Source organism: Rhinopithecus roxellana, chromosome 17, assembly GCF_007565055.1.
Source record: "Rhinopithecus roxellana isolate Shanxi Qingling chromosome 17, ASM756505v1, whole genome shotgun sequence".
Taxonomy (NCBI): Eukaryota; Metazoa; Chordata; class Mammalia; order Primates; family Cercopithecidae; genus Rhinopithecus; species Rhinopithecus roxellana.
Genome location: NC_044565.1, coordinates 88,492,801 through 88,518,161, shown reverse-complemented (window position 1 = coordinate 88,518,161; position 25,361 = coordinate 88,492,801). Strand labels below are relative to the sequence as shown.

The following is a 25,361-nucleotide window of genomic DNA, read 5'->3' as shown; positions in this document are numbered from 1 at the left end:
CACGTCCAGAGTTGGCCATGAACTCTGTATGCAGAGGCCCTGGTGGTGGGACCTACTTAAGTCTGATGGACCTGGCCTGCAGAGACCATCCATGTCGCCTCCCACCTTCATGCCTGTAAGAGCTTAGGAATGTATATAGCACATTTGGCAGTCAGCTTATTTTAATAAATTCAGCGACAGCAAGTCCCCACCATGTTGTGTATCTTCACTGTCTTGTCTGACCATGACCACTGGCCTTGTGTGTTCTTTTACTCAAAGTGTACCCCCACTCTCCCCCAAAACATGGCCGGCTCTCATGCTCCGTAACCCCCAGTGTGGCGATGTCTTATGGGTAACGCTGGAGCTGCAGGAGGAGGGAAGGACACGTCAGAGCCACCAGGCAGTGGGAGCATCCTGGAGTCCCCACCAGCCTCATGAGGGGAACAGGAAGAGAGCAAATGTGTAGGGAGGAAGGCTGTGGCTCCTCCCAGGGTGGAAGGTCAAGCTGATGCTGTTACACATTTACCAAAGCTGAAGAGAGTGACTTCCTGCCTTTCTCAAAAGCACCACCTTCCCCTGAGCCCTGAGTCCGGAGAAGTCAGGAGCCCTCCTGTGGCTGTAGTTACCTCGTGTGGCTGCCAAGTTAGCCCAGGGCTTGGCTTATCACCAACTCTGGTCTCCCTGGGCCAGAGTTGCCAAAACATGAAAGATTTTTCAGGAGCCACAGTGGTTGGTTCTGACTGGAGGGGGAAGGTGGGAAGGAGTGCTGTAGTCCACAGCCCTGCCTTCCAGGAGCCTGAGAAGTAGGATGCCGGTGTGTTTGGGTAACTGAGCGTCCCAGCAAGGGCAGTTCCCTGGGATCTGGGACCCACTATGTTAAAAATATGACAGTCGGCACCGAGTGTGTACTGTGTGCCAAGAAATTGGAGCTAGACACCAAGCCTAGACTCTTGGTACATTAGGTCTTCCATCTTAAAAAGGAAGAAATTGCCAAGGTCGCTTAGTGGCAGTGCTGAGCTTAGACTGAAAAGAGGGGTATTCCATTCAAAGTCGACTAAGGCTTTGGAAACAATGCTCTTTCAGCCAGTTAGGTGAAATGCAATCCAACAACCGTCAGTAGTGCCAGTGGGGACAGAAACAGCCGCAGGTAATCATGTGCTACACGTGAGTGGCCCCTGAAGCCTCGTTCCTGACCACAGCTTGGTGCAGCCACTTACCAGGCCCCAACAAAGCCGGACTTGGGTCTGTGAAATGGTGTGGCCAGGCTCGATCAAGTGATCTTCCTTGGCCCTTGTACATGGAAGCAGGCAGGCAAATTTGGCAGGAGAGACCAGAGAAGGAGGTAGCTGGGGCTGTGTCGACACTGGGCACTGTCCTCCAGGAGGCTGAAGTCCTACTTTGCGTTTGGGTGTCTCCACTTCATTATTAAAGATGCTGCTGTCTGGTCGTGCGCAGATACTGGACCTTTCTAGACTTGTGACTTGAAGTGAATACAGCTCCACCAAGACCACTTGTGAATTTCCTCCTGGCACGCCGGCCCCCACGAGAGGGGATTCAGGGGGAACAGAGCTATTGGGCAAAGGTAAAGGCAGCCAGAGTCCATTGGAATCACTTGGGGCATTTCTTAAAAATACCGATTATTGCCCCCTGACCACGTTCCCCAGACTCTGGGGGTGGGGTAGTGTTAGAAGACACACAAGTATCCCCAACTCCTACTCCAAAATACATTCCAGATAGATGGAAGTTTTAAATGTAACAGACCATAAACCTACTGGAAACAAATCAAGGGACACACAGGGCTACAATACCCGTGAAAAGGGCTAATTTTCTTCATATTAAAAACTCTAACAAATCAATGAAGTAACTAATATAAAGTGAGTAAGACATAAACCTGGCTGTCAGTACGATTTTTTTTTATTGAGGCAGAGTCTTACTCTCGCCCAGGCTGGAGTGCAGTCGCACCATCTCAGCTCACTGCAACCTCTGCCTCCGGGGTTCAAATGATTCTTCTCCCTCAGCCCCCTGAGTAGCTAGGACTACACGTGCATGCCACCACACTGGGCTACTTCTTTATTTGTAGTAGAGACAGGGCTTCGCCATGTTGGCCAGGCTGGTCTTGAACTCCTGGTCTCAAGTGATCCACCTGTTTGCGCCTCCCAAAATGCAGGGATTATAGGCATGAGCCACCATGCCCAGCCGACGGTAAACTTTTTGAACATGAAGACATTTGTCAACCAAAGGAGACAAAACTGAGAATCTATTTCTCACCTATCAGATTGGCAAAGACAAGAGTTCCCCAGCTCGCGGGGTGAGCAGGTGTCCTCACGCACTGGGCAGGAAAGTAAATTAGAGGAACAGTCTCTTTGGAGGGAATGTGACAATATCAATAATCCACATTATAGGCCGGGCGCGGTGGCTCACGCCTGTAATCCCAGCACTTTGGGAGGCCGAGGCAGGCAGATCACAAGGTCAGGAGATCAAGACCATCCTGACAGGTGAAACCTCTACTAAAAATACAAAAACAAAATTAGCCAGGTGTGGTGGCAGGTGCCTGTAGTCCCAGCTACTCGGGAGGCTGAGGTAGGAGAATGGCGTGAACCCGGGAGGTGGAGCTGACAGTGAACGGAGATCTTGCGTCTGCACTCCAGCCTGGGCGACAGTGAGACTCTGTCTCAAAAAAAAAAAAAAAAAAAATCCACATTGTCTTTGACCCAGCAGTTGTAAGAATTTCTCTGATGAAATACTCTTCTAAAGTTATTCATTGTGGTATCATTTGTAAACAATTTCTTGTATACAAGAAGGTACTGATGAAATTGTCCATGGAACGGGATACACAGTGGTTAAGGAATGAGGCAGATTCATCAGTACTGATAAGGAACAAGCTCCAAGCTAGATTCCGTGAGGATAGCGGAGCAGGGGGCACTGTGTCGTATGCTACTATGTGTGTAAAAAGCAACATCAAACCCCAACAAAGTGTGTGTGTACATACATATTTGGATATGCATGGAATATTTCTGGAAGAGCTTGTGAGAGACGGGTAACAGAGGTCGCCTCCAGGCAGAAGAACCCGAGGCCTGGGTGGAGAGTGGGGACTGGCACCACACTGCACTTTTGAAATGGGCATGTATTACTGACTTGACGAGGATTGTAAAATAGGTTTCCCATGTGAAGACATAAACTCAGAGATGAACTCAAGTCATGCAGATGGCGAGGCAACCTTCAAGCCAGGTCAGATGACTCCAGCTTCATTCAGTGTTTCCCTACCCCGGGCACATGCTGTTAAGCATCGGGAGGGTGGCTTGGGCAGTGGACTGGCTCGGGGTCACGGTAGAGTTGCTCACGACCTGGTCCTCACCTTTGCAGGGTCCAGGAGGGCTGGCTCATGCCAACCCAGCTCATGAGGCTGATGAAGGCAGCAGACACATCAGAAGCCAAGGATGGGAACATTCCTGGCACATCAGCAGGTGGCCAACCCCTCCCTCCCTGACAGGGTCAGGGCCAGGCACTGCCCCTCACAGCCTGCAGCAACCAAAGGCAGGCCAGAAGCCTGTGGGCAGAGCAAACCACGTGTGCCCCCTGCAACCCTTTCCAGCCCTGGCTGACGCCCACTTTGCACCTTCTTATGAGTGGGGCCTGCCCCTACCCAGGCTTCCCTCGGCTTGTCGTGTGAAGTCATGTGCTCCTCACACCCCCAACAGTGACCTCTTCGACTGGGACCACACATCTCTTTGCAGGTTCCCTCCTTACCAGATTTTCCTAAGTGACTTGAAGTGGCTGGCTAGTCCCCTCCACTGTAGGGGTTTTCTCGCTGTCACCCTGTACCCTCTTTGACATGGGCCCTCCCCCAATGCTGGGTCTGGCTGGAGAACTGCCCCTGAAGGCAAGAGTCAACCTGTTTCAAATCGGGTTCTGTCCCTACCAGGGAGTCGCGAGAAGCCTCAGTGCCTGGGGGTGAGGGGGGCGAGTGGGGGGCTCCGCCCTCTCCTGCTTCACCCAGTCTCACCCATCGGGTTTCGAGGTAGGGCGTCATGTGAAGAAAAGGTTTTGCTGAGTTCTCCCAGCTCTTGTTTTTTACCGATGGGATGAAGCCCAGAGAGGCCAAGTGACACGTCTGAGGCGAGTCCGGGAGTTAGGAGGAGGGCCTGGGAGTCCTCGGGGCCCTGCCTCGCCAGCCAGGTTCTGCTCCTGGGTTCTTGCTGAACAATGACCGTGACTAGAATGAGGCATCCTTCTCTCACCAAGGGCGATGTGCTCCCGGCCCTTGCTCTCTGCCAATCCTATTCCCTGCCAGGGTGGCAGAGGCAGCCCTGAGCACCCATGGCTCTGGAATACCACAGAGGGTGGCACCTGGCCCTGCATTCCTGCTGTGGCTTTGGTTTCAGCTGGAGCTGGACAGACGCAGCCGGACCCGGACCCCACACCTCACTAGACACTAGCCAGACCCAGGCCGCACACCTCACTAGGCACAGGGGTCCCCACGGCCGCTGCCTCCTGAGTGGGGGTTGAGCTGGTGCTCCCCCTGGCAGGGCTGCTACAAGGGAGGATTGGTGAAGGCCCAAATGCAGGGCACAGAGTGGAAGCGCCTCCAGAATTCTTGCTGCTGTTGGGAGTTAGGAGAATTTTATCCACGCGCAGCGCTGACTCCAGGCTGGAGACGGCTATGACCAGGTGTGCTCTGCCGCTGGCCGGGGGTTACCTAGGTGGAGCTCAGTCAGGTGACTTGTGGAGCTCAGGCCCATGAGCTTGTGAGCTAGGGAGGGGGGTCTCCAGGCGGGGCCAGCTCGGGGGCGGCTCTGCACGGGAGGAGGCCTGGTGCCCTGCTGGACGAGGGTCAGTCTGGGCCTGGGTGGCTCCTTCAGGAGGATCATACGCCTGGCCCTGGGGCTGCCTGTCAGGAGGCCTGGCCCTTGCAGCTTCTAACCCACCCCAGAGCTGTGCAGGCTGCACTCCCTGGCTTCTCAAGGAGAGTTGCCATATTTAGCACAAATATAAGATACTGCATGGGACATATGTCAGCTGCAAAATTCCTTCTTGTTGATCTGAAATTTCAAGTGTAACTGGGTGCCCTGTATTGTATCCGGCATTCCTATCTGGCAATAAGGCCTCTGGTCCTGGATACCGGGAGCCTGGCCTCAGCTTTTGTGTGCAGTTTGGCCCACCACAAGTCAGGGGCTCCTCTGGGCCTCAGCATCCTCCTCTTGTCATCAAATGCCACCCAGGACAGAAAGCTTTTCTCCAAAGCAGGCCCACCTGGGACCAGCACACCCAAGCCCTAGATGGCCCTCCTGGCTATGGACACCAGGGGGCAGCAGCACCCCGCGGTGGCAGCGCAGTCGGGGCCAGGAAAAGGTGGTCGAATCACTCGACCACTGGGCGAACATTGACAGCTCGACTGTCACACGGGGCCCTTGTCGAGCTGGCCTCGATCTAGAGCTCCCGACTCAGCCACACCAGGGTCCTGGGGGCTTTGAGGAAGGGGCACCAGGGGGCCTAGTCCCTGGCCAGACCACTCCCCTCAACCTCAGAACGCTTCCTGAAGCCCCCCCGCAGGTGAAGCTCCCAGCCCAGCCCCTGCACCCCTGCCCCATGTTGTAGAACCAACCTTGTGAACAGCTGGTGGGGCCCTGCAGCCTTGGTCCTGGCTGTCCCCCTGCCTGGCCCCAAAGTGGCCCCAATCCCCTCTGAGGTGTTCCCAATGCTCCCCTATGCCCAACAGTGACTGGTGACCCCACCCGGTCTCCCTTGACCACCCCCATGATAGGCTGAGTGGGTGGAGGGCAGATTTGCACCCCACCCCCACCCCTCCTGTGGGTCTGGTGCCTGGCACCTGTCCCTGAGCCAGAGGCAGAGCCCAGCTGAGACTACCTGTGCTGCCCTCCTCATCCCCCACACACCACCACACATGCAAACACACCACACACATCCATCACACACACACAGTGACACCATCCCTCACACACCACCACACACGCAAACACACCACACGCATCCATCACACACACACACAGTGACACCCTCACACACCACCACACACGCAAACACACCACACGCATCCATCACACACACACAGTGACACCATCCCTCACACACCACCACACACGCAAACACACCACACGCATCCACAGTGCACACTAAGACCACATGCCCCAGCCACACACACACCCCACAAGACACTCGAACACACGCCTCCATGCTCTGCCATCCCTGCCGGGGTGCCTGACCCTAGCCCTGGGGCCCCCACCTCCAGAGGTCCCCAGGAACCTGGGGGTCAGGTCCTGCCCCTGAGGACCCTTGCCTTTCCCCCAAGGCCCTGCAGCCCCTCCCTCTGCCCCTGGTTCCCTGACCACATGGTTTACAGGTAAAGACGCAGTGCTTGTCCAGTGCCAGGCGGCTCATTCGAGGTGGAGCTGGGACTTGACCTGGGTCTCAGTGCGTCTCCAGGGCACACACACTGCACAGTTCCAGCTGCGTGAAGATGGGGCAGAGCCACCTGCTGACCCTCCCTTCATTCATTCATCCCCACTCATTCCTGAGCAGCCTCACAGGGCTCCAGGATGGAGACGACCAGAGTAATTTGATGAGGTCACCGAAGGCGACCTCTGGAGGAGGGTACATGGAGGCCTAGGACAGGCCTGGTGCAGGGAAGCTCAGTGGGAAGGGAGGCCACTGTGGGCCCAGGTGGGCCAGGAAGGGGAGCAGGGTGCCCAGAGCCCAGGCCCAGCCTCTCAAGCTGCGGAGCCAGGCGCCCCACCTGACCCTCCTGGAATGAGCTGCCAGGTCTGCCACTCGACGGCCTCGTGTGGCACCCCAGAAGCCACCCACCTGTAGACCCGGGTCCACCACAGCACACGCAATGCCACACAGACACAGCACAGTACACACCACCACACACATCCACAGCACAGTTACACCATGCCCCACACACCGTGACACAAACATCGCACACATCCATCACACACAGTCACACCATCCCCACATCCCCACACACGCAAACACACCACACATATCCATCACACAGTCACACTATCCCCACACACCACCACACACACAAACACATCACACACACAGTTACACCATCCCCCACACACCATGACACACGAACACACCACACATCCATCACACGCAGTTATACCATCCCCCACACACCACCACACACGCAAACACACCACACACATCCATCACACACACACAGTCACACCATCCCCACACACCACCACACACACAAACACATCACACACACAGTTACACCATCCCCCACACACCATGACACACACAAACACACCACACATCCATCACACACAGTTATACCATCCCCCACACACCACCACACACGCAAACACACCACACACATCCATCACACACACAGTCACACCATCCCCACACACCACCACACACACAAACACATCACACACAGTTACACCATCCCCCACACACCGTGACACACAAACACCACACACACAGTTACACCATCCCCCACACACCACCACACACGCAAACACACCACACACATCCATCACACACACACAGTCACACCATCCCCACACACCACCACACACACAAACACACCACACACAGTCACACCATCCCCACACACCATGACACACACAAACACATCACACACACATACAGTTACACTATGTCCCACACACCACCACACACACAAACACACCACACACATCCACATCACACACACAAAGTCACACCATCCGCACACACCACCACACACCCAAATACGCCACACACATCCACAGCGCACACTATGACCACATGCCCCAGCCACACACACCCCACAAGACACTCGCACACAGAGCACACACACGTAGTGGATGAGCCCGGTTTCGAGCCCCCAGGGTCTGGCCACCGCTGGAATAGGCCGTGGGCAGGTGGCAGGGCGGGCCAGGGTCTGCCTTCCCGTGAACTGCCTTTCAGATCGGGGCACCACGGTGGAGTCCCACAGGCGACTGGGAAGAGCCAGAGGAGCTGAGGCTCCGGGGAGCCCCACTCTGCCCTCCAGGGGCTGCCGCCCCGTCCCCGCTGGCCTCAGCCACCCCTCCTCCCGAGCTCCCTCCCACCCTCCCCAGCCTCCTGCCCCAGCCAGGCTGTGCCTGTCCCAGGTGCCCCTGCGCCCCGGCAGCGCCCTGCTGTGCCATGCCCCACGCTGGCCCTGGGGAGGTGTTTGCCGGATAAACAGCTGCCCTCCGGGTCCCAGACCCGCAGTGCTCCATCGCCACCGTGTCTCCAGCATCACCCCGTCTCCTCTGAGACCTCTTCCCAGGCCGCAGTAAGGGAGCCCCAAGCCAAGGAGAGGGCGTGCCCAGATTAAAGGAAACTGGCCTTTGCCCCAGGCCCGGCCCTGCCCTACCCCGCCCACGCTGGGCCGGGATGCATCGCTGCCCACCCGGAGCCCGAGCCCAGGACCAGCGGGCACCAGGCCACTGCGCTGCCGTGGCGGGGTCAGAGTGGCAGGGCTGGGTGGCTGACGACAGGTGGGACTAGCACGGGACCACTGGCCTCTGGAGCCGAGCCCCCCCCCTGCCCCACGGCTCCGTTTTCCTCTTGTTCCTTTCGGGGCCCCCAGGACGCCTCAAGCTGGAGTCTGTTCCCCGACGGCCGAGGTTCCCGCTGCCTGGCAGCTCCCCGGGCGCCCGGGCTTGATTCAGTGGCGCTCAGCCCAGGGCAAGGCGGCTAGGGAAGGTCGCGTCACGGATGAGCCCAAGGCCAAACTCCTGTTTTTCTAAATACCTTTTCCTGGGCCCACCATCTCCCTCTCAGAAGCCTGAAGGTCCCGTGGGTTCTGTCTCCTCTGGAGGGGCTGTGATCCTAGCTGGACCCCCGTGAGGGTCCCTGCTCAGGCGCACCCCTGATCTCAAGAGGCAGATAGAAGATCTAATCATGTACCTGCCTAAGCACGGCAGGGAGGGGAGGGTTCCATTCAGAGTCCAGAGCGCGCCCCTCAGACAGTGGTAGGGAGGTGCGTCCCCTTCTCCATTTAGGGCGTGACCTGGCACGGGCGGGGAGGGAATCAGGCCTGGGTGCCACAAATGCAGTGCATTTAAGTCTTGTTCAGGGACCCAGGGAGAAGCTCCTTCGTTTCCCTAGACACCAGGGGCCCTGAAGGAGGCCGCAGAGGGCTGGCAAGGAAACATGGACCTGGCTCCAGCCCAGCTACTGGAAGACCTTTCTGTAATTGGGGGAAGATGCACCTCGGATTTGGGAGCTGATCCTTCTTTCAATTCCTGATTCTGCCACTTCTTGCTAAGGATTTAGGACTAGTTACTTAACTTCTCTTAAACCAGTATTATAAATCTGTACCATGTGATAGTGATACCACATTGCCGGGTTGACGGGAGGTTTAAATTAGATATTTGAAGTTTTAAACAGTGTCTGTCCGAGGAAATCCTTGATGAATGGGAGCTAATGCTTTGCTAGCTCAATGCTGGTTCCCACACAGGAGGCCAGTCTACCCAAGCAGAAAATGCCTGGGGCCGTATTAATTAAGGCCTAAGGTTCAGAGTAAGGGAGGTGACAGTCTTGCCCTACTAGGGGTTAATCAGTGGCCTGACCAGATGAACTGTCTTGGGACTAACACCCCGTACTGCCACCCTCCCCTCCACACTCCAGGGCTTCCTTCCTTAGAGTCTAAACATTTTCCTGTCTCAGGAGTTGTTCCCATTACGCTGTGTTTACTCAGTGAGCATGGGACAACATGCAGTGAGTGTTAGGACAGCTGATGGATGGGACCATGGAGCCACCAGAGCCATTTTCCAGAGTTTCTGTTGAGTCCACACACATAAGTCTTGCTTAGGCAGGTACGTGATGAGATCTTCTGTCTATAGGATAAGGAACACTTATATACAACTCCCAAGGAACTTTAACAACTTGGAGTGCCCGTGCAGGATGGCAAAGGGTCTGGGATCCCCTGAGGCAAGGAGAAGGCAAGACAAGAGAGAAGCTTGCAGAAGGATGGGGTTGGAGGAAGAGGAAGCAGGCCCAGGGCCAGTATTGCAAATTACCAGAGAGGGACAGGTGGAGACACTTTCTAACGACCCCCCCCCCCCCCCCCCCGCCGAAACAGCCTGATCCGGGACAAAGGAAGAGACTGAAGAGGCCTCCTGCTGGGTGGGTGGCATGGTCCACAGTTCTGGGTTCACTTCTGGGTTCTTTCCCCCTCTGATAGGCTGAGCTTCTTGGCACAGGGACATCTTTGGGGTTCAATTCCCTGACTTCCCAGACAGCACTGGACTCCCAGACGAATCATACTGGCTTCTGTAAGCTCCTTGTAGGGTAGGGTCCACTAGGACCCCCATATCTACCTCCTCCACATCTAAGCAGAGGTGGTTATAATGGTTAATTTTATGTGTCAACATGACTGGGCCATGGGGTACCCAGACATTTGGACAAACTGATTATTCTGAGTGTGCCTGTGAGGGTGCTTTTGGATGAGTTTGACATTGGAACTGGTGACCAATGGGGGAACCAGGTGGGGTAAAGCAGATTGCCCTCCCCAGTGTGGGGGGCCTCATCCACTCAGCTGAAGGCCTGAATAGGACAAAAGGCTGAGAATTTGTTCTTTGCCTCAGTCTTGCGCTGGGACATTGGCCTCCTCCTCCCTTAAGATTCAGACTGGAACTACACCATTAGCTGGGTCCCCAGCTTGCTGACCTCTGTCTATGGGGGACAGGGCTGCTTGTTTCCTTGGGACCTCTCAGCCTCCATAATCACACAAGCCAATTCCTTATGATAAATCCATCTATCTAACCATCCATTCACCTACCCATTCACCCATCCATCCATGCATCCATCCATCCATCCACCCACCCGTCCACTTACCCACCCACCCACCCACCGCCTACCCATCCATCCACCCAGCCATCCATCTACTCCCCAACAATTCACCCACCCACCGACCCACCCATTCAGCAACCCATCCACCCATCCATCCATCCACCCATCCATTCATCTACCCATCTATGCATCCACCCACCCATCCATTCACTCACCCATCCCCTCACCCACTCATCCATCCATCCATCCATCCACACACCCACCCATCCATTCACCCACCCACTCCTGCCATCCATGCATGTCTCCTATCAGTTCTGTCCTGGAGAACCCTGACTAATGTAGTGGTCATTCCCATCTGTCCGTTGGACTCTGTCCCCATCATAAGTGAGCCCTCCCCACAACAAGCACTCTTGATTTAACGTTTGCCAGTCCCAGTTAAATGTTTATAAAAATCAAGCCCTTCACTGGCTATTCTTCCAGGTGAGGCAGTGTTGCCAAAGGCACCGTCTTGCCTTTTCATAGCAAGCTAGGTCTGCCCAGGGCACCTGGCCTCTGTCTCTGTACCCCACCTGGTTCCCCCAGCAAGGCTTGGCGGCTCTGGGTGTGTGGGGAGTTTTACTATGAAATAGCTCTAGCAGTGCCTTTGACTCAGAAGGCACTTGGCAAACAGACTCACCATTTCTATTAAAAGAGACATGGAGTCTTAAAAAATATTAAAATGACTAAAATCAACAAAATAGCTGCTGTTGCTGAAGGCCTGCTGGGAGGCAGGCTCCAAGCCATGCGCTTTGCACACGTGACAGTGAGCCGCCCAGCTCCCCCCATCCCCTACAGTGAAGACACTGAGGCACAGTGAGCTGATGGCAGGTGAGCAGACTGCTGTGGTGCTCGTCCTGGTAACAACCTCCATTCTACTTCACCCCTTCCCAACCCTATGCCCTCTGGGGAAGGCGGGTGCCTCCTTGGCCAAGGGCCATCTTGACCAGCCTAAGCCAGCCGTGGCCATCACAAGGTCATCTTGTGAACGCGGGCCATGGTTTCAGCCTTGAGAGGTGGGGCTGGTGGGGATGGGTTGGTGGGCGGATTCTGGAGGGTTTTCCTGTCCCTCAGTGGGAGGACTGGAGACTTCCCTCCCTGTTTCTTGATGCGCGCATGTCAGCTGTACTGCCCAGAACCACGACAGCAGTTGTGGGCACCCCAGGGAGAAAGTCTGAGGTGAAAAGCTGACTGTGATTAGCCAGGCACAGTGCTGTTCACCCGAGGCCCCAGTGACTCAGGAGGCTGATGCGAAAGGATTGCTGGAGCCCAGGAGGTTGAGGCCAGCCTGGGCAACATAGAGAAACCCTCGCTCTTAAAAAAAAGAAAAGAAAAGAAAAGAAAAAAACCAAGTTGATGCCCGGGGATCCCCAGCGATGCTGTCTTTGGACCCCTCAGCAGGCGAGACCAACCGCCACTTCTTCAGCTGGGCCTTCTGCTGCTGGGACCAGAAGCACTGACAGCAGCGGCGAAGGCTGGATGGAGAACCAGGCCTGTCACCTCTGGGGCCAGCCTGACCGCGCCCTTGGCCATGGCCGTCCTCTCTTGGAATGTGGTTTTCCTATGACCTGAAACCGTGGAAGGAGAAGGAGAGAGAAGAGCTGGGGTAGGCAGAATCCTGACAGTCAGATCTGCCAAGAACAGTCATCGTTTATTTCCACAAATATTTCTTGGCATTAGGCAGATATTGAAGAACAGGCTGTGCAAGATTTATAGACGCAGGGACAGCTGGAGGGACACAGGAGGGGCCGGGTTTACCAACAGCGGCAGCACGCAGCAGACCCACCTTGGCTGGAGCGTGCAGGGGCCACGGCCTGAGGAATGGGGGCTCCCGCGGGCAGACACAAAACTCAGAAAATGCCATTTATTGTATCATTTTAATACCGGAAATGCCAGACCAATCAACAGGGAGGACAGACCAGACACAAATGCCTGTGCTCGCGACACGGGACAGGAGGATCATCACGGCTCAGGGCACACATGCATTTCCTTAGAAACAGGCAGACAAAGAGAGCATAAATACCACACAACAGCCAGGCTCAGGGGGCCACGGGCCACAGGGGGCTGCGCTTCAAAGGCAGTCAGAGGCATTAAATACAGGACCTACACATTACACTCCACTTCACCATACATAATTTATATATTAAAAGAAAGGGGACCACAGTATCTGTACGTGCAAGCGGCTGTGGTGGAGAAAATGAACGGGAGGGCAGCCATGCACGGGAGGGGCTCCCCGTCTACCCTCCTGACGCCTCGTCCCCACCCTTCCCACAGAGTCACTTGGGATCACAAAATGCACGGGCCGGCCGGGGCGCAGCCTCGGGAGGTCCTGCCTGGTCTCCTCGGCGTGGACCTCTGGGCTCCCCATGAGCCGGGAGGTGCCTGGAACCAAGAACACTTGAACCCTGCATGTCATCACATCTCTGGGAGTTGCCTTGGAAGGGACCGGGCCGGGCGTGAGGGGAGGAATGTCGCATTGGTCAGGCGGAGGAGGGAGGCGCAGCCGCCGGGCCGGGCAGGTGCGACGCATGCCCCAGGCCTGGGGCCCGGGAGAGCAGGAACGATTGCGGGGCATCCACTCTTGCAAGCAAAGCTTAAACGGCACGACAAGCCTGTGTTTCTCTGCAACTGTCCAGGGGCTGCTCGCTCAGAACTGACTGGCACTGCTGGGGTCGCACTGCAGCAGGCGGACGATGGAGGGGTCGCTCTTGGCACCTTTGATGAATTCTTCCAAGGACAGTTTGCCTGCAGAGGACAAGAGACATCAGGATTGGCCAGTGCTCACTGTTCTTTATGCTTCCAGAGAGGATGGGGACAGCTCTCAGGTCAGGGATGCCCCCTTTGTTCAAAGTCCTGAGACTTCTTGAAGCTGCACGGTGTCTAGTCTCCATTCACTTTACAGGCATTTCTGCAAAAAATCCTTTTTCCTTTCCCTGCTCTCTACAATACATCAGGCACCTCAAAGGGTTTACCCAGCAGCTCAGCAGGACATGGCTGATGAGGGCCATTTAAATCCTTTTCGAAATCACCCCACACTTTGCTTATTAAGGAACATGTACATTGTGCAGAAAAATGAAGCATTTGCCTCTAACCCATACATAATCCAGGCTGAGAAGGCCGTGCTGGTTGGGGGCCCCCGGAAACAAGACCCGGGTCCTCCCTGGCATCAGCGTAGACCTGCTGCTCAGGCTTGGGGTACCAAACTCGTGCTCTGTACTGTTAGCCACGCAGAGAGAGGAAAACCTAGAAAAAGATTGGTCATGCTAAAGAATCAGCTGCCCCTCATCCTCCGCATCCAATGCTGGTGACAACACATTCCCTCTCCCAGGACACAGACTCGGTGACTCCATGGTGGGCAGAGTGGCCTCTGGAGGCTGGTGGCCCAGGATGGGGCTCCATAAGGCTGGCGGGCCGAGGCGGGTCCGGGGAGGTTTTCTGACCATCCACTCACCATCCCATAATCGCTGTCAATGAACCCACACTGTGGTCAACCATAGCCCTGGCTCTGCTAGTCCACAAGCAAGATAGGCTATAAGGATTCTGCCCATTCAGACATGGCCTCAAGGGCAGGAGGGGGAGCCTCTGGCTCCTGCTGGTGGGGAAGGATGAGGTTTGAGGTTGGCTGCCCCCTAGCAGCCTGGGTCCTGGGGCAGCCCCTCCACGTGTCTGTCTGAGGCTCTATGCTGTCAGCTGGAATCACTAGCACACTCTGCAAAATGTCTGTGCAGGCAACACAGACACATGCAGCTAGGCCCAGCATAGGGGAAGGTGCGCAGGAGGGGCTCTTGGCTCTGGCGCATGGCAAGCCACCAACATTTCCAGGTCTCAGGATCTTCGTCTCGAAGGCGGGATAATGGGAACACCCATCTCAAGGGCACCTGGGAGGATGCATTTGAGGACTCAGCCCAGCACCAGGATGGAGGATGCCCCTGCCCAGTAGGGCCCTGCTGGGAATTCAGCCCCTCCAGTCCACTGGCAGACAGGGACACCTGTTCTCATGGGACCCTGGCCCAGGCTCGGGCAGGCTGGCTTCTTCCAGGGCACGAACTTGATGCCTCTGGGGCCTGGGCAGCCTGCTGGCTCCAAGGGAGCCCAAACAATGCCCGGGCTAAGGGGTGCGCAGGGAGAGGGAGGGACAGCCAGGCCCTCAGCAGACAGTCCCCAGGACCCTCTTGCCAATGGAGAGAGTGGCTGCCAGCCTGAAGGTTGGTGAGGACCATGGTCACTCCCCACACTCAGGGCAGCCAGCTGTGTGGTCATCTCCTCGGCTAGGTGTGGGGCCTCAGAGTCCACGGCCCCAGGCCCCCCACTTCCTGTCCCTGACCCCAGGCCCTCCTGTCCCAGGCTGAGAGCGAGCGGGCCAGCCCAGAGGGACCTCCAGTCGGGAGAGCCAGAGCTGCCTCAGGACGACTCTGAGGCCCGCAGAGATGCTGGGGGATTCTGAAGGTTCCACTGGCTCCTCCTGATGGAGGGCAGGGCAGGTGAGAGGGTTGCTGAGCACAGCCTGTCCCACATGTGCGGCCTGACAAGCTGAGGAGAGGGCAGCTTTAATGATACTTGTGCCCTGGAGAAACCCATCAGCCCAGCCCAGAGGCCTGGAGCAGCCATGCACCTTCCAGGGTAGCCAGGGAAGTTGGGGCAAACTCCAGGGCACCATCACTCCTGAGCAGTCCCTGGAGGAGCCTTGAGAGCTGAGGACCACTCCCTGAACTGACTCTGGCCCCTGACTGCAGCCCCACCTTCCTGGTATCACTCTTCCCTCCATGCCCCAAGCTCCAGGGACAGATGGGTCCCCTGGCTCACAGGAGGAAGTGCTCCATCAAAGCGCGGACATTAGCAACGACCATGCCATCCAAATTCCCAATCCACCTAGAAGATGCCCTCTGAAGAGGTGGGCAGGGCCAAGCCAGGAGGCAGGTTCGGGCAGCGAGTCACCGTGGGTGGCTTCCCCAGGGACACTGTGAAGTCGGGAACAACAGCCACTATTTGTGGAGTGTGAGCCCTGCTAAGAGCTTTAAGGTATCATCTCGCTGAAACCTCACAACCCCGTGGGACTGGATTCACCATCCTCACGAGGAATGGACAGCCTTGGAGAGTGGCAGCAGGTGCCCTGCTAGGCTGGAAGGTGGAAAACACGTTTCCCATCAGCCCAAAGGCAATGCCAGGCACCAGGCAGGCTTGTGTTCTGTGTGCATATGTTTTGAAACAGTGACCTGGCTGCCTGGAACGCTATGTGCTGCCTACAGCTCCCCCACACCCCATCTCCTGCTGGGGTCACGCTTAACTCACCCAAGGGCTGCACTCCAGACTTTCCACAGCAGCTTCTTGGGCATTAGCTTATCTTTTCATCCCCAGCACAACCCAGGGAGTATTTTCTCTTCTTAAGGTTGTTTCTTTATTGTTCAAAAGCAAAACAAACCTGGTGCTGTGGCTGCTCTTGACAAAGCCGGCAAGAAGAGCAGAACGGGAAGACCCCACAGCCACCCTGACCTCACAGCCAGTGCAGAGGAGGGCACTCGAGGCACAGCCTCGTCACCGCTGCTGCCACCCACCATTTTGAGACTTGCCCTACTGCAGCGGACTGAGTCCCCACAGAGCTGCCGTAGGCGGACAAGGCGGCCGCGTTCATCCTGACAGTTCCCCTTGGACACTGGGGCCATCTGGGCAGCTTCCTCTCTCAGGATGGCAGTAAGAGAAGCATGGCCAGCACCCCAGGACCCCACCATCTGGGATCCTTTGATCCCAACCCCTCCAGGTTCAGGGCTGCTAGCATGCTTGCCTCCCTGCCCCTAAACATTGTACCCACGAGAATACAGGTATGCCCTGTTCTACGAGTGGGGAGACGGTGGCTCAGAGGGGCCACAACATGCCTAGCATCACAAAGCCTTGTTACAGAGGGACCAGGACGCAGGACGGGTGTCCCTGACTGCATCCCGCTCTTCCCTGGGCATGGCAGGTGCCAGGCAGGTCGCGGGCAGGGGTGGCCCTCAGGAGACCAAGAAGCTGCAGAGGGGAGGGGGCGCCCCAGACGTGTTTTGCCACCACCGTGGTGTACACACGCAGCCCCGCCCCCACCCCGAGCCTACCATCGTTGTTGGTGTCCATCTGCCTGAAGATCTTGTCCGTGCGCTTCTCTGGGGTGGACTCGTCCTCCGGCATCTTCATCACAGATGACACCATCTTGTAGATGGCCTGCGAATGGGGACAATGACAGTGTGCTCAGAGGCCCAGGAGCTCGGGCGGGTGCAGCAAGGGTGGGCTTCTGCCCAGTCCACGACGAGGCTGGGAGAGGTTAGGGGCTCCCGGTGGTCTTCGGGACCCTTCCCCAGTGGGGAGAATGTTCCCTAGTGAACCTCACGGTTGTCTATGTGAAGTTCAAGAGCAGAGCTGACAGAAGGGCTCTGCTGGGAGGGTGAGGGTGCTGGTATCTCTGCCTGGGTGGTGGGGGGAGGTAGTGCCAGGAAGGTGCCTAAGTGTCGCTGTCGGGGGCTGGGAATGCTGAGGGAGAGTGGTGGTCACAGATACGTGAAATTCACCACGCCGCCCACTGAGCTGTGTGCATTTTACTGTGTGGCTGTTACCCCTCAGTTTAAAAGAGAACTGAGCCCCTCAAACTCACAGGGAAAGCCCCATCACCAGCCCCGACAGGACAGGAACTGGCAGCACTGGAGTCTCCATGCCCTTTTTAGAGCACTGCCAGCCAAGGGCTCAGCCTAGCTGTTGGTCTCTCTGCGTATCTCTGCCTGAGTGGCCCAGCCTGGGTCACGTGCCCCTGTGCTGCTGGTGGATGTACAGGGGAGACAGTGATGGGGCAAGGCGAGTGGCCAGTGAGCAGAGTGACATGCGTGGGGAGGGGCAGCACTGCTGTGGGATTTTCTGAGCACTCCGTGTGAAGGAGGCTTGATATTCTTGTTCCTAAGATAAGAGACCATTTTCTCATTTTGAGAAGGAGGGAGCAACCAAGTGTCCCATGAGAAACAACACACAGCCAGCCAGGGAGCCATCGATGGCGCTGGGGGAAGCCTTTTAGGGTTTGGGGACTTGGTTTGGGGGCTGTCCCGTTTGGACAGAAGTGGCTGCTCCTCACTGCTCGGAACAGTTCTACCAGGGCCCCAAAGTTCTGACCAAGCCTCTGTGCGGCCAGTGACAGGCACACCTATTTGCAAAGGGTAAGGGTTAACACACAGGACACGATGGTGATTCCTGGGAAGCAGAATTCTTACTTCCGCCACTGCGTGAAGCTAAGAGCCAGAAAGTGACGACGGAACCAGAGTTCCCCGAGCCCATGTTAATTTACTCTGACAGTGTGAAAACCGTCTACGTGGGAAATGGGTCGCTCACTCCTGAGGCAGCCACTGCTGGTGCAGGAGCTCACCGATTTGATACCCGCTACTGGAGGCCCACCCCTAAAGTTCCCCACCATGGCACCCCCCGCTTCTGACCAGTTCCATTTTTTTCTTGTTTTATTTCTGGTCTTTTTGGAGGAAGGGTCTCACTCTGTCACCCAGGCTGGAGTGCAGCAGTGTAATCATAGCTCACTGTGACCTCGGACTCCTGGGCTCAAGCAATCCTCCCACCTCAGCCTCTCAAGTAGCTGGGACTACGGGTGCATGCCATTATGCCCTGCTACTCTTTTAATTTTTTATAGAGATAGAGTCTAGATTACAGGCCTGGCCATAAGCAGTTCTAGAACTGGATGCTCCTGGGCTCAGGGAGGCACTCAGGGGAATGCCAGGGAGGGGCAGCTCTACTGCTCTACTCTCTCTTGCACACCTAGGCACCTGGCCAAGTGAACAAAACTTGGTTTCCTTCTGAAACATGGCCTTGCCTGCTAGAGCTGCATGAAGGCAGAGAGACGCCTCCTGAAGTGACGTCTTTACCATGCTGGGCTGATTCTCGTGATCGTTAATGCTTCAGTTTTACTGGATGACTGCGCATTCCTGGGGACATCACAAGCTATCTGTTGCATTCTCAAATCCAGGGCTTTCCCCAGGTCTTGGCAGGTACCTCTTGCAAGTAACAATAATATAATTCTTGGCCAGGCACGGTGGCCCATGCCTGTAATCCCAGCACTTTGGGAGGCTGAAGGCAGATCACCTGAGGTCACGAGTCGTGACTAGCCTGGCCAACATGGTGACACCTTGTCTCTACTAAAAATACAAAAATTAGCTGGCTGCGGTGGCATATGCTTGTAATCTCAGCCACATGGGAGGGTGAGACAGGAGAATCTCTCGAACCCGGGAGGCGGAGCTTGCAGTGAGCCCAGATCACGCCACTGCACTCCAGGCTGGGCGACAGAGCGAGATTCCGTCTAAAAAAAAAAAGCCCTGGGCTGGGAGCTGGGAGCTGGGAGCTGGGAGGGGACCTGGGCCCGCGGTGAGACCCGGGGCCTCGGGCGCCGGTACCTGCACGATCTCCAGCATCTCGCTGCGGCTGATGTAGCCGTTGCCGTCCAGGTCGTACATGCTGAAGGCCCACTTGAGCTTCTGCTCCAGCTTGCCCCGCGAGGTCACGCTCAGCGCAATGATGAACTCCCGGAAGTCGATGGTGCCGTCGCCGTTGGTGTCGAAGGTGCGGAAGACGTGCTCGGCGAACTTGGAAGCATCGCCGTAGGGGAAAAAGTTGGCGTAGATCTTCTTGAACTCGTCCACGGTCAGGTGGCCGGTGGGGCAGTCCTTGAGGAAGCCCTTGTACCACTCCTGCAGCTCGTGGTCGGTGAACTCCGTGTTCTCCTCGCAGGTCCTGCAGCACCTCGGGCCGCAGCTTGCTGTTCTGCTTGCCCATGGCGGCTGGCGGCGGCGGCTACACCTGCAAGACAGGAGGTTAGCCGGGGACGCCACCCACGGCCACGGAGCAGGGCTGAGCCATGGGCCGGAGAGACCAAATAAGCCCATCGCTGTGCAAGCACTGCGATTCAGCAACTCCCGGGTCCCCCATCGGAAGGCATGCCACTATTTTATGGACCACCAAGAAGGCCAAGAGACCCTAATTAAATCACGACAGCCCACCCTCACACTGCGGGACATAGTCTCACTTGGAGAATGTGGAAATGTGGGGAAAAAATACAACTTAAAATCAGTGGAACAGGGCATCATCCGATGCCCACCAGGGGTTCTACAAGAGGCGAAGATTAAAAATCAGTTCTTACTTTCATCCCCCTCCTCAGCTCCAAGCAAAGTGGCCACCTCAGCCGCATCCCAGACTCTTTGGAGCAGTTCTTCCCTCTTTCAGGCATCACATTATGTTTTTATCTTTAGAATAGGCGTCTAGAAACTTTCAGGGAGCCACCCCCGAACCCTCTTTGTTTATTAGTTTTGAGACAGAGTTTCGCTCTTTTTTTTTTTTTTTTTTTTTTGAGACGGAGTCTTGCTCTGCCACCCAGGCTGGAGTGCAGTGGCCGGATCTCAGCTCACTGCAAGCTCCGCCTCCCGGGTTTACGCCATTCTCCTGCCTCAGCCTCCGGAGTAGCTGGAACTACAGGCGCCCGCCACCTCGGCCGGCTAGTTTTTTTTCGTATTTTTTTAGTAGAGACGGGGTTTCACCGTGTTAGCCAGGATGGTGTCGATCTCCTGACCTCGTGATCGGCCCGTCTCGGCCTCCCAAAGTGCTGGGATTACAGGCTTGAGCTGCCGCGCCCTTGTCTCCCAGGCTGCAGTGCAGTAGCAGGATCACAGCTCACTGTAACCTCTGCCTCCTGGGTTCAAGCGATTCTCCTGCCTCAGCCTCCTGAGTAGCTGGGATTAAAGGCACGCACCACCACGCCCAGCTAATTTTTTGTATTTTCAGTAGAGACAGCATTTCACCATGTTGGCCATGCTGGTCTGGAACTCCTGACCTCAGGTGATCCACCTGCCTCGACCTCCCAAGGTGCTGAGATTATAGGTGTGAGCCACTGTCCCCAGCCCACCCTCTTTATTTTGCCTTTGATAAACTGCCCTGGTGGGGAGGAGGATCTGGAATTAGCTCTAGGCAGTAAATGATGTTCTGAATGGAACCAGGAAAAAATGAGGCACCTGTGGGAACCAGGAACTGCTCTGCTTGAAACCATCCCCCAGGGCGGTTCTCCACCAGGCCTGAATGCAAGATTGATTAACCGGCATTAACATGGCTGCCACTGCACCACCTCATGTTACTTTCTTACATTCACAGTTAACATATATACAGGGCATGATACTTTTTGAAGTACATGGAAGAATGAGAAATAAGATGTCTCCCACCCTAGCCCCAGTGGTAACCACTTTGAACTATGTTTGTGAATTCCAAACAGTAGGCACCAGCTCTCCATTATGAAAGGTAAGACAGACCACCCACACTGCCCACCACTTCCTTTCTTCTCTGCCTCCATCCCAGGTTATTTTTTTGAGACGGAGTCTCGCTCTGTTGCCCAGGCTGGAGTGTGCAGTGGCGTGATCTCGGCTCACTGCAACCTCCACCTCTTGGGTTCAAGCAATCCTCCCAACTCAGCCTCCCAAGTAGCTAGGATTATAGGCATGCACCACCACGCCTGGCTATTTATTTATTTATTTATTTATTTTTGTATTTTTAGTAGAGACAGGGTTTCACACTATGTTGGCCAGGTTGGTCTCAAACTCTTGACCTCAAGTGATTCGCCTGCCTCAGTCTCCCAAAGTGCTAGGATTACAAGTGTGAGCCACCACGCCTGGCGCATCCCAGGTTTTATAGTACATACGTGTTTTTGTTTTTACTTATCCTCTCTAAATCAATCAATCAATTTATTATTTATTTATTTATTGAGACAGGCTCTCACTGTCACCCCGGCTGCAGTGTGTGATCATGGCTCACTGAAGCCTTGACCTCCGGTGCTGAAGCGATCCTCCCACCTCAGCCTCCTGAGTAGCTGAGACTACAGGCACACACCACCACACCCAGTTAATTTTCTTTTTTTTGGTAGAAATGGGGCCTCACTATTTTGCCCAGGCTGCTCTCAAGCTCCTAGCTTCAAGCAGTCCTCCCGCCTTGACCTCTCAATGTGTTGGGACTACAGCTGTGAGCCAAGATGCCAGGCGTTTTTACTTATCTTTATGACTTTATCTTTCAAAATTACTAACACACATTCACTTTGACCCAGCCATCCCACTTCCAGAAACATCGGATGACACTCCCACCAGTGCAAATAATCTGTGCAGGCGGCCATTGCCTACGTGGTCTGTAACAGCAAACTACTCAGGTGCCCATCTTACGTACTCACAAGAAATAATCTTCAAGGTGTATTTCTATGTGGAAAGAGAAGCTACACAACAGTATGCAGAGCTTGTTACCATCTATGAAAAAAGAAGACAAATATATGTGCTTGTGTGTTTGTGCTCTGGAAGGGCTTGTGAGGAAAGGATGACATTGGCCGGGGAGGAACGATGGCTGGGTGGACATGGGCCCTGGGGACTATTTTTTTTTTTTGAGAGGGAGTTTCACTCTTGTCGCCCAGACTGGAGTACAGTGGCGCAATGTTGGCTCACTGCAACCTCCGCCTCCTGGGTTTAAGCGATTCTTGTGCCTCAGTCTCCTGAGTAGCTGGGATTACAGGCATGCACCACCATGCCCAGCTAATTTTTGTATTTTTAGTAGAGATTAGGGTTTCACCATGTTGGTCAGGCTGGTCTTGAACTCCTGACCTCAGGTGATCCACTTACCTCAGCCTCCCCATGTGCTGGGATTATAGGTGTGAGCCACCGTGCCCAGCCCCTGGGGACTTTTTATTAAGAGAGAAGGATCCTTCTCTCCTCCTGGCCAGTTAAGCCCAGCTCTGGGTGTACAGCCACAGGAGGCCAGCCTCTCCAACTGCAGGTTGCCCCAGACGAGGACAAACATGACTCTGTTTCGTGGAGGAGTTGAGCAATCACATCAGACCTAGAGCAATGTGCAGATGGGGGACCCCTGCAACCCCTGCCTCCACCATCCAGGAGTGTGACCCACCCTGGGGCTTGGGAATGACGCCTGCCAGCATGCTTCAAAGGGCTCAGAAAAGTCCTGGTTCTAACATGCAGCTGGTTCACTTTGGAAACTCAATTAATTCACAAGATGAAATGGCCATAGAGACTTCTACATGGAAAAAAAAAAGGGAATGTAAAATCAAAAGATCACTATTACCAAAATATCTGACAGAAGAGAAAAAAACAACCAAGATGCTACTGAGGTTTTTGGTTTGTTTGTAGAGATAGGGATCTTGCTATGTTGCCCAGGCTGCTCAAACTCCTGGCCTCAAAGTGATCCTCCCACTTCGGCCTCCCAGAGTGCCTGACAAGACTGCTATCCTGTTGGAAGAGCACCGGACCTGGCTTGGAGATGTAGGCTCCCTCTGGATTCTGCTGTCACTGATGGCTCTTGGGTTTCAGCCAGATGAGCTCTGGAGTCCTTCCTGTGTTGCCTCAGCGGATCCCAGACAGCTCTGTGTCCAGAGAGCCCCGCTCCGGCTGTCAGGGCTGTGTCCCCCAGAACTGCACAGTGCCCAGGGCACAGCTCACTGGGACAGTTCCAATTCCTAGGCCCAGATGCATGGGTTGAATCATGTCCCCACTAAAAGATGCTGAAGTCTTAACTCCCAGTATCTGTGAATGTGAAATAGGGTCTTTGCAAGGACTTATTTGCAAAGGCAGCCTGAGGACCTGAGGGAACCTTGACTGCCGCTGTGCCCCGACGTGGTGGGAACCCTCCTGACCACTGAGTTGAGGGCCTGGGCCATTGTGAAGGACCAGCCTTGCGTGGCACCTGCGGGAGAACCCACAGATGGACAGCAGAAGGACAGGTGGAGGATGGACGCCCGGCCTGAGGCCCTGCAGCACCCGTGGTGGCTTCTCCTGTGCTTTCTGCCCTGGCCCTCGGGTTGCCGTGTGGGGCCACTGAGTTGGCAAAGACACACGCACGCACAGCCCATGGAGTTCGCCAGGTGTTCACGTGTTACTTCCACAAACAAGTCCTGGTGGCACCGAGCCAGGCTCCAGGGCACAGGGGAAAGCACTGAGTGTGGACTTAGAGCCAGCTCCACCCATCCATGCGCGGGGGGCCTTGGGGAGGTGGTCAAATTCCTGGAGCTGTGGACTCCCCCCTGAATAACGGAAGGCAGGGTGGTCGTGATGATGAAGAGGAGGCCTGGGGCACCCGGCCAAACCGCATGTGGCTCCTTCACCATGCAGAAGCTTTTCCAGAACCTCCTGTGTGTCAGAGGGAGTGCAGACAGTCCCTGCCTCGGGGGTTGACGCCACACGGGGAGCACGGGGGTGAGGAGGAGAGGGGAGGTGGCTCATAGGCGGGGCAAAGATCTGGGGGTGGCTGCCCCAGAGAACCCCCACACTGAAAGAACTTGGCAAGTGTCCTAGGAGCACTTATGAGGACGAGGAATAACTGGTTCTCTGGGAAGGGAGGGATGGGGGTGGGGCACCTGGGAGGTTGAGCTAAGCTGCAGAGCAGGGAATGACATCTCAGCCCCTCCAGCTCCCGCAGTCAGGCCAGTGAGTGGCAAAACCTCTAGACAAGCAGCTGCAGCAGGTTGCCTGAGGCTCCCAGGCAGCGTGAGGGCCACACCCAGCCCAGACCTCTCGGAAGTCTGCAGAACCAGGCAGGGGTTGACCCACAGGGCTGTCCCGCTCTGCGCTATGTCCCCCAGAGCACTGAGACTCAAGATGGGGCACCCACAAACCCTGCACACCTCCGCTTGGTCATTCCTAGGGTTCAAAAGGGCGCCCATTTTCCCATCCCTTCATCAGCTCAGCTGCTCTCAAGGCTTTCTATTGCCCACACTCCTCTTAACTTGTGGCATTGTTGCAGCCAGCATCTGGACGGGAAAACAGGGTTTGTCTAAGGCATCTCTAGTTCAGCCTCTTGTCTGATGCTGTAATAGCAGCAGCGCACGTGCACAATGGACCAGTGCATGAGAAGGCTTCATTCTGCACCTGCTTGTCCTCACTCCTCACTCCTTTCAGCTGAAACGTGATGACGTTCCTTCTGGCAGCATGTTCGTGTGTGGTTTAAGGGGATGGCATCATACTCCTCTCTGGCATGTGGCCAGAGAGAACCAGCTGTGAGCAGAATGAGACAGCTGCCACTATGGCCTCAACTGTGCCTCCCCCAAATTCCCATGTTGAAGTCCTAACCCCAGGTCCCTCAGAATGGGACTGTACTTGGAGACAGAGTCTTTAAAGAGGTCATTAAGTTAAAATGAGGTCACCAGGGTGGGCCCTAATCCAGTATGACTGGTGTCCTTATAAGAAGAGGAGATGAGGACACAGACACACAGGGGAAACCGTGTGAAGACACAGCAAGATGGCAGCCATCTGTAATCCCAGGAGAGAGGCCTCTGAAGGAACCAACCCTGCCAATACCTTGGACTTCTGGCCTCCAGACCATGAGAAAACAGAGTTCCGCAGCGTAAGTGCCCAGTGTGCAGTCCCGTGTTACAGCAGCACAGCAGCCACCCTTGGGGAACTGACCTGCAGCTGACAAACATGTGTTATCGGTGTCTATGGGGCAGGAGTGATGCCAGGTGCCTGACCTGCTCTCAGCAGGGACAGTCAGAAGCAACACCCGTGGCCTGTGGGGCCCATTTTGTC

The 25,361-nt window shown here is 55.6% G+C and overlaps 1 protein-coding gene across 1 annotated transcript in view; it reads right to left on the bottom strand.

Annotated features, from left to right (window-relative positions):
• Window positions 1-12,650: 12,650 nt before the first annotated feature.
• Window positions 12,651-25,361, bottom strand: part of HPCAL1 (hippocalcin like 1) — a 122,647-nt gene continuing 109,936 nt past the window's right edge. Inside the window, 4 exon segments of the mRNA XM_010379673.2 lie at window positions 12,651-13,545; window positions 16,887-16,992; window positions 19,206-19,532; window positions 19,534-19,608. Coding sequence (XP_010377975.1) covers window positions 13,448-13,545; window positions 16,887-16,992; window positions 19,206-19,532; window positions 19,534-19,584 — 582 coding nt within the window. The 5' untranslated portion in view covers window positions 19,585-19,608 and the 3' untranslated portion in view covers window positions 12,651-13,447.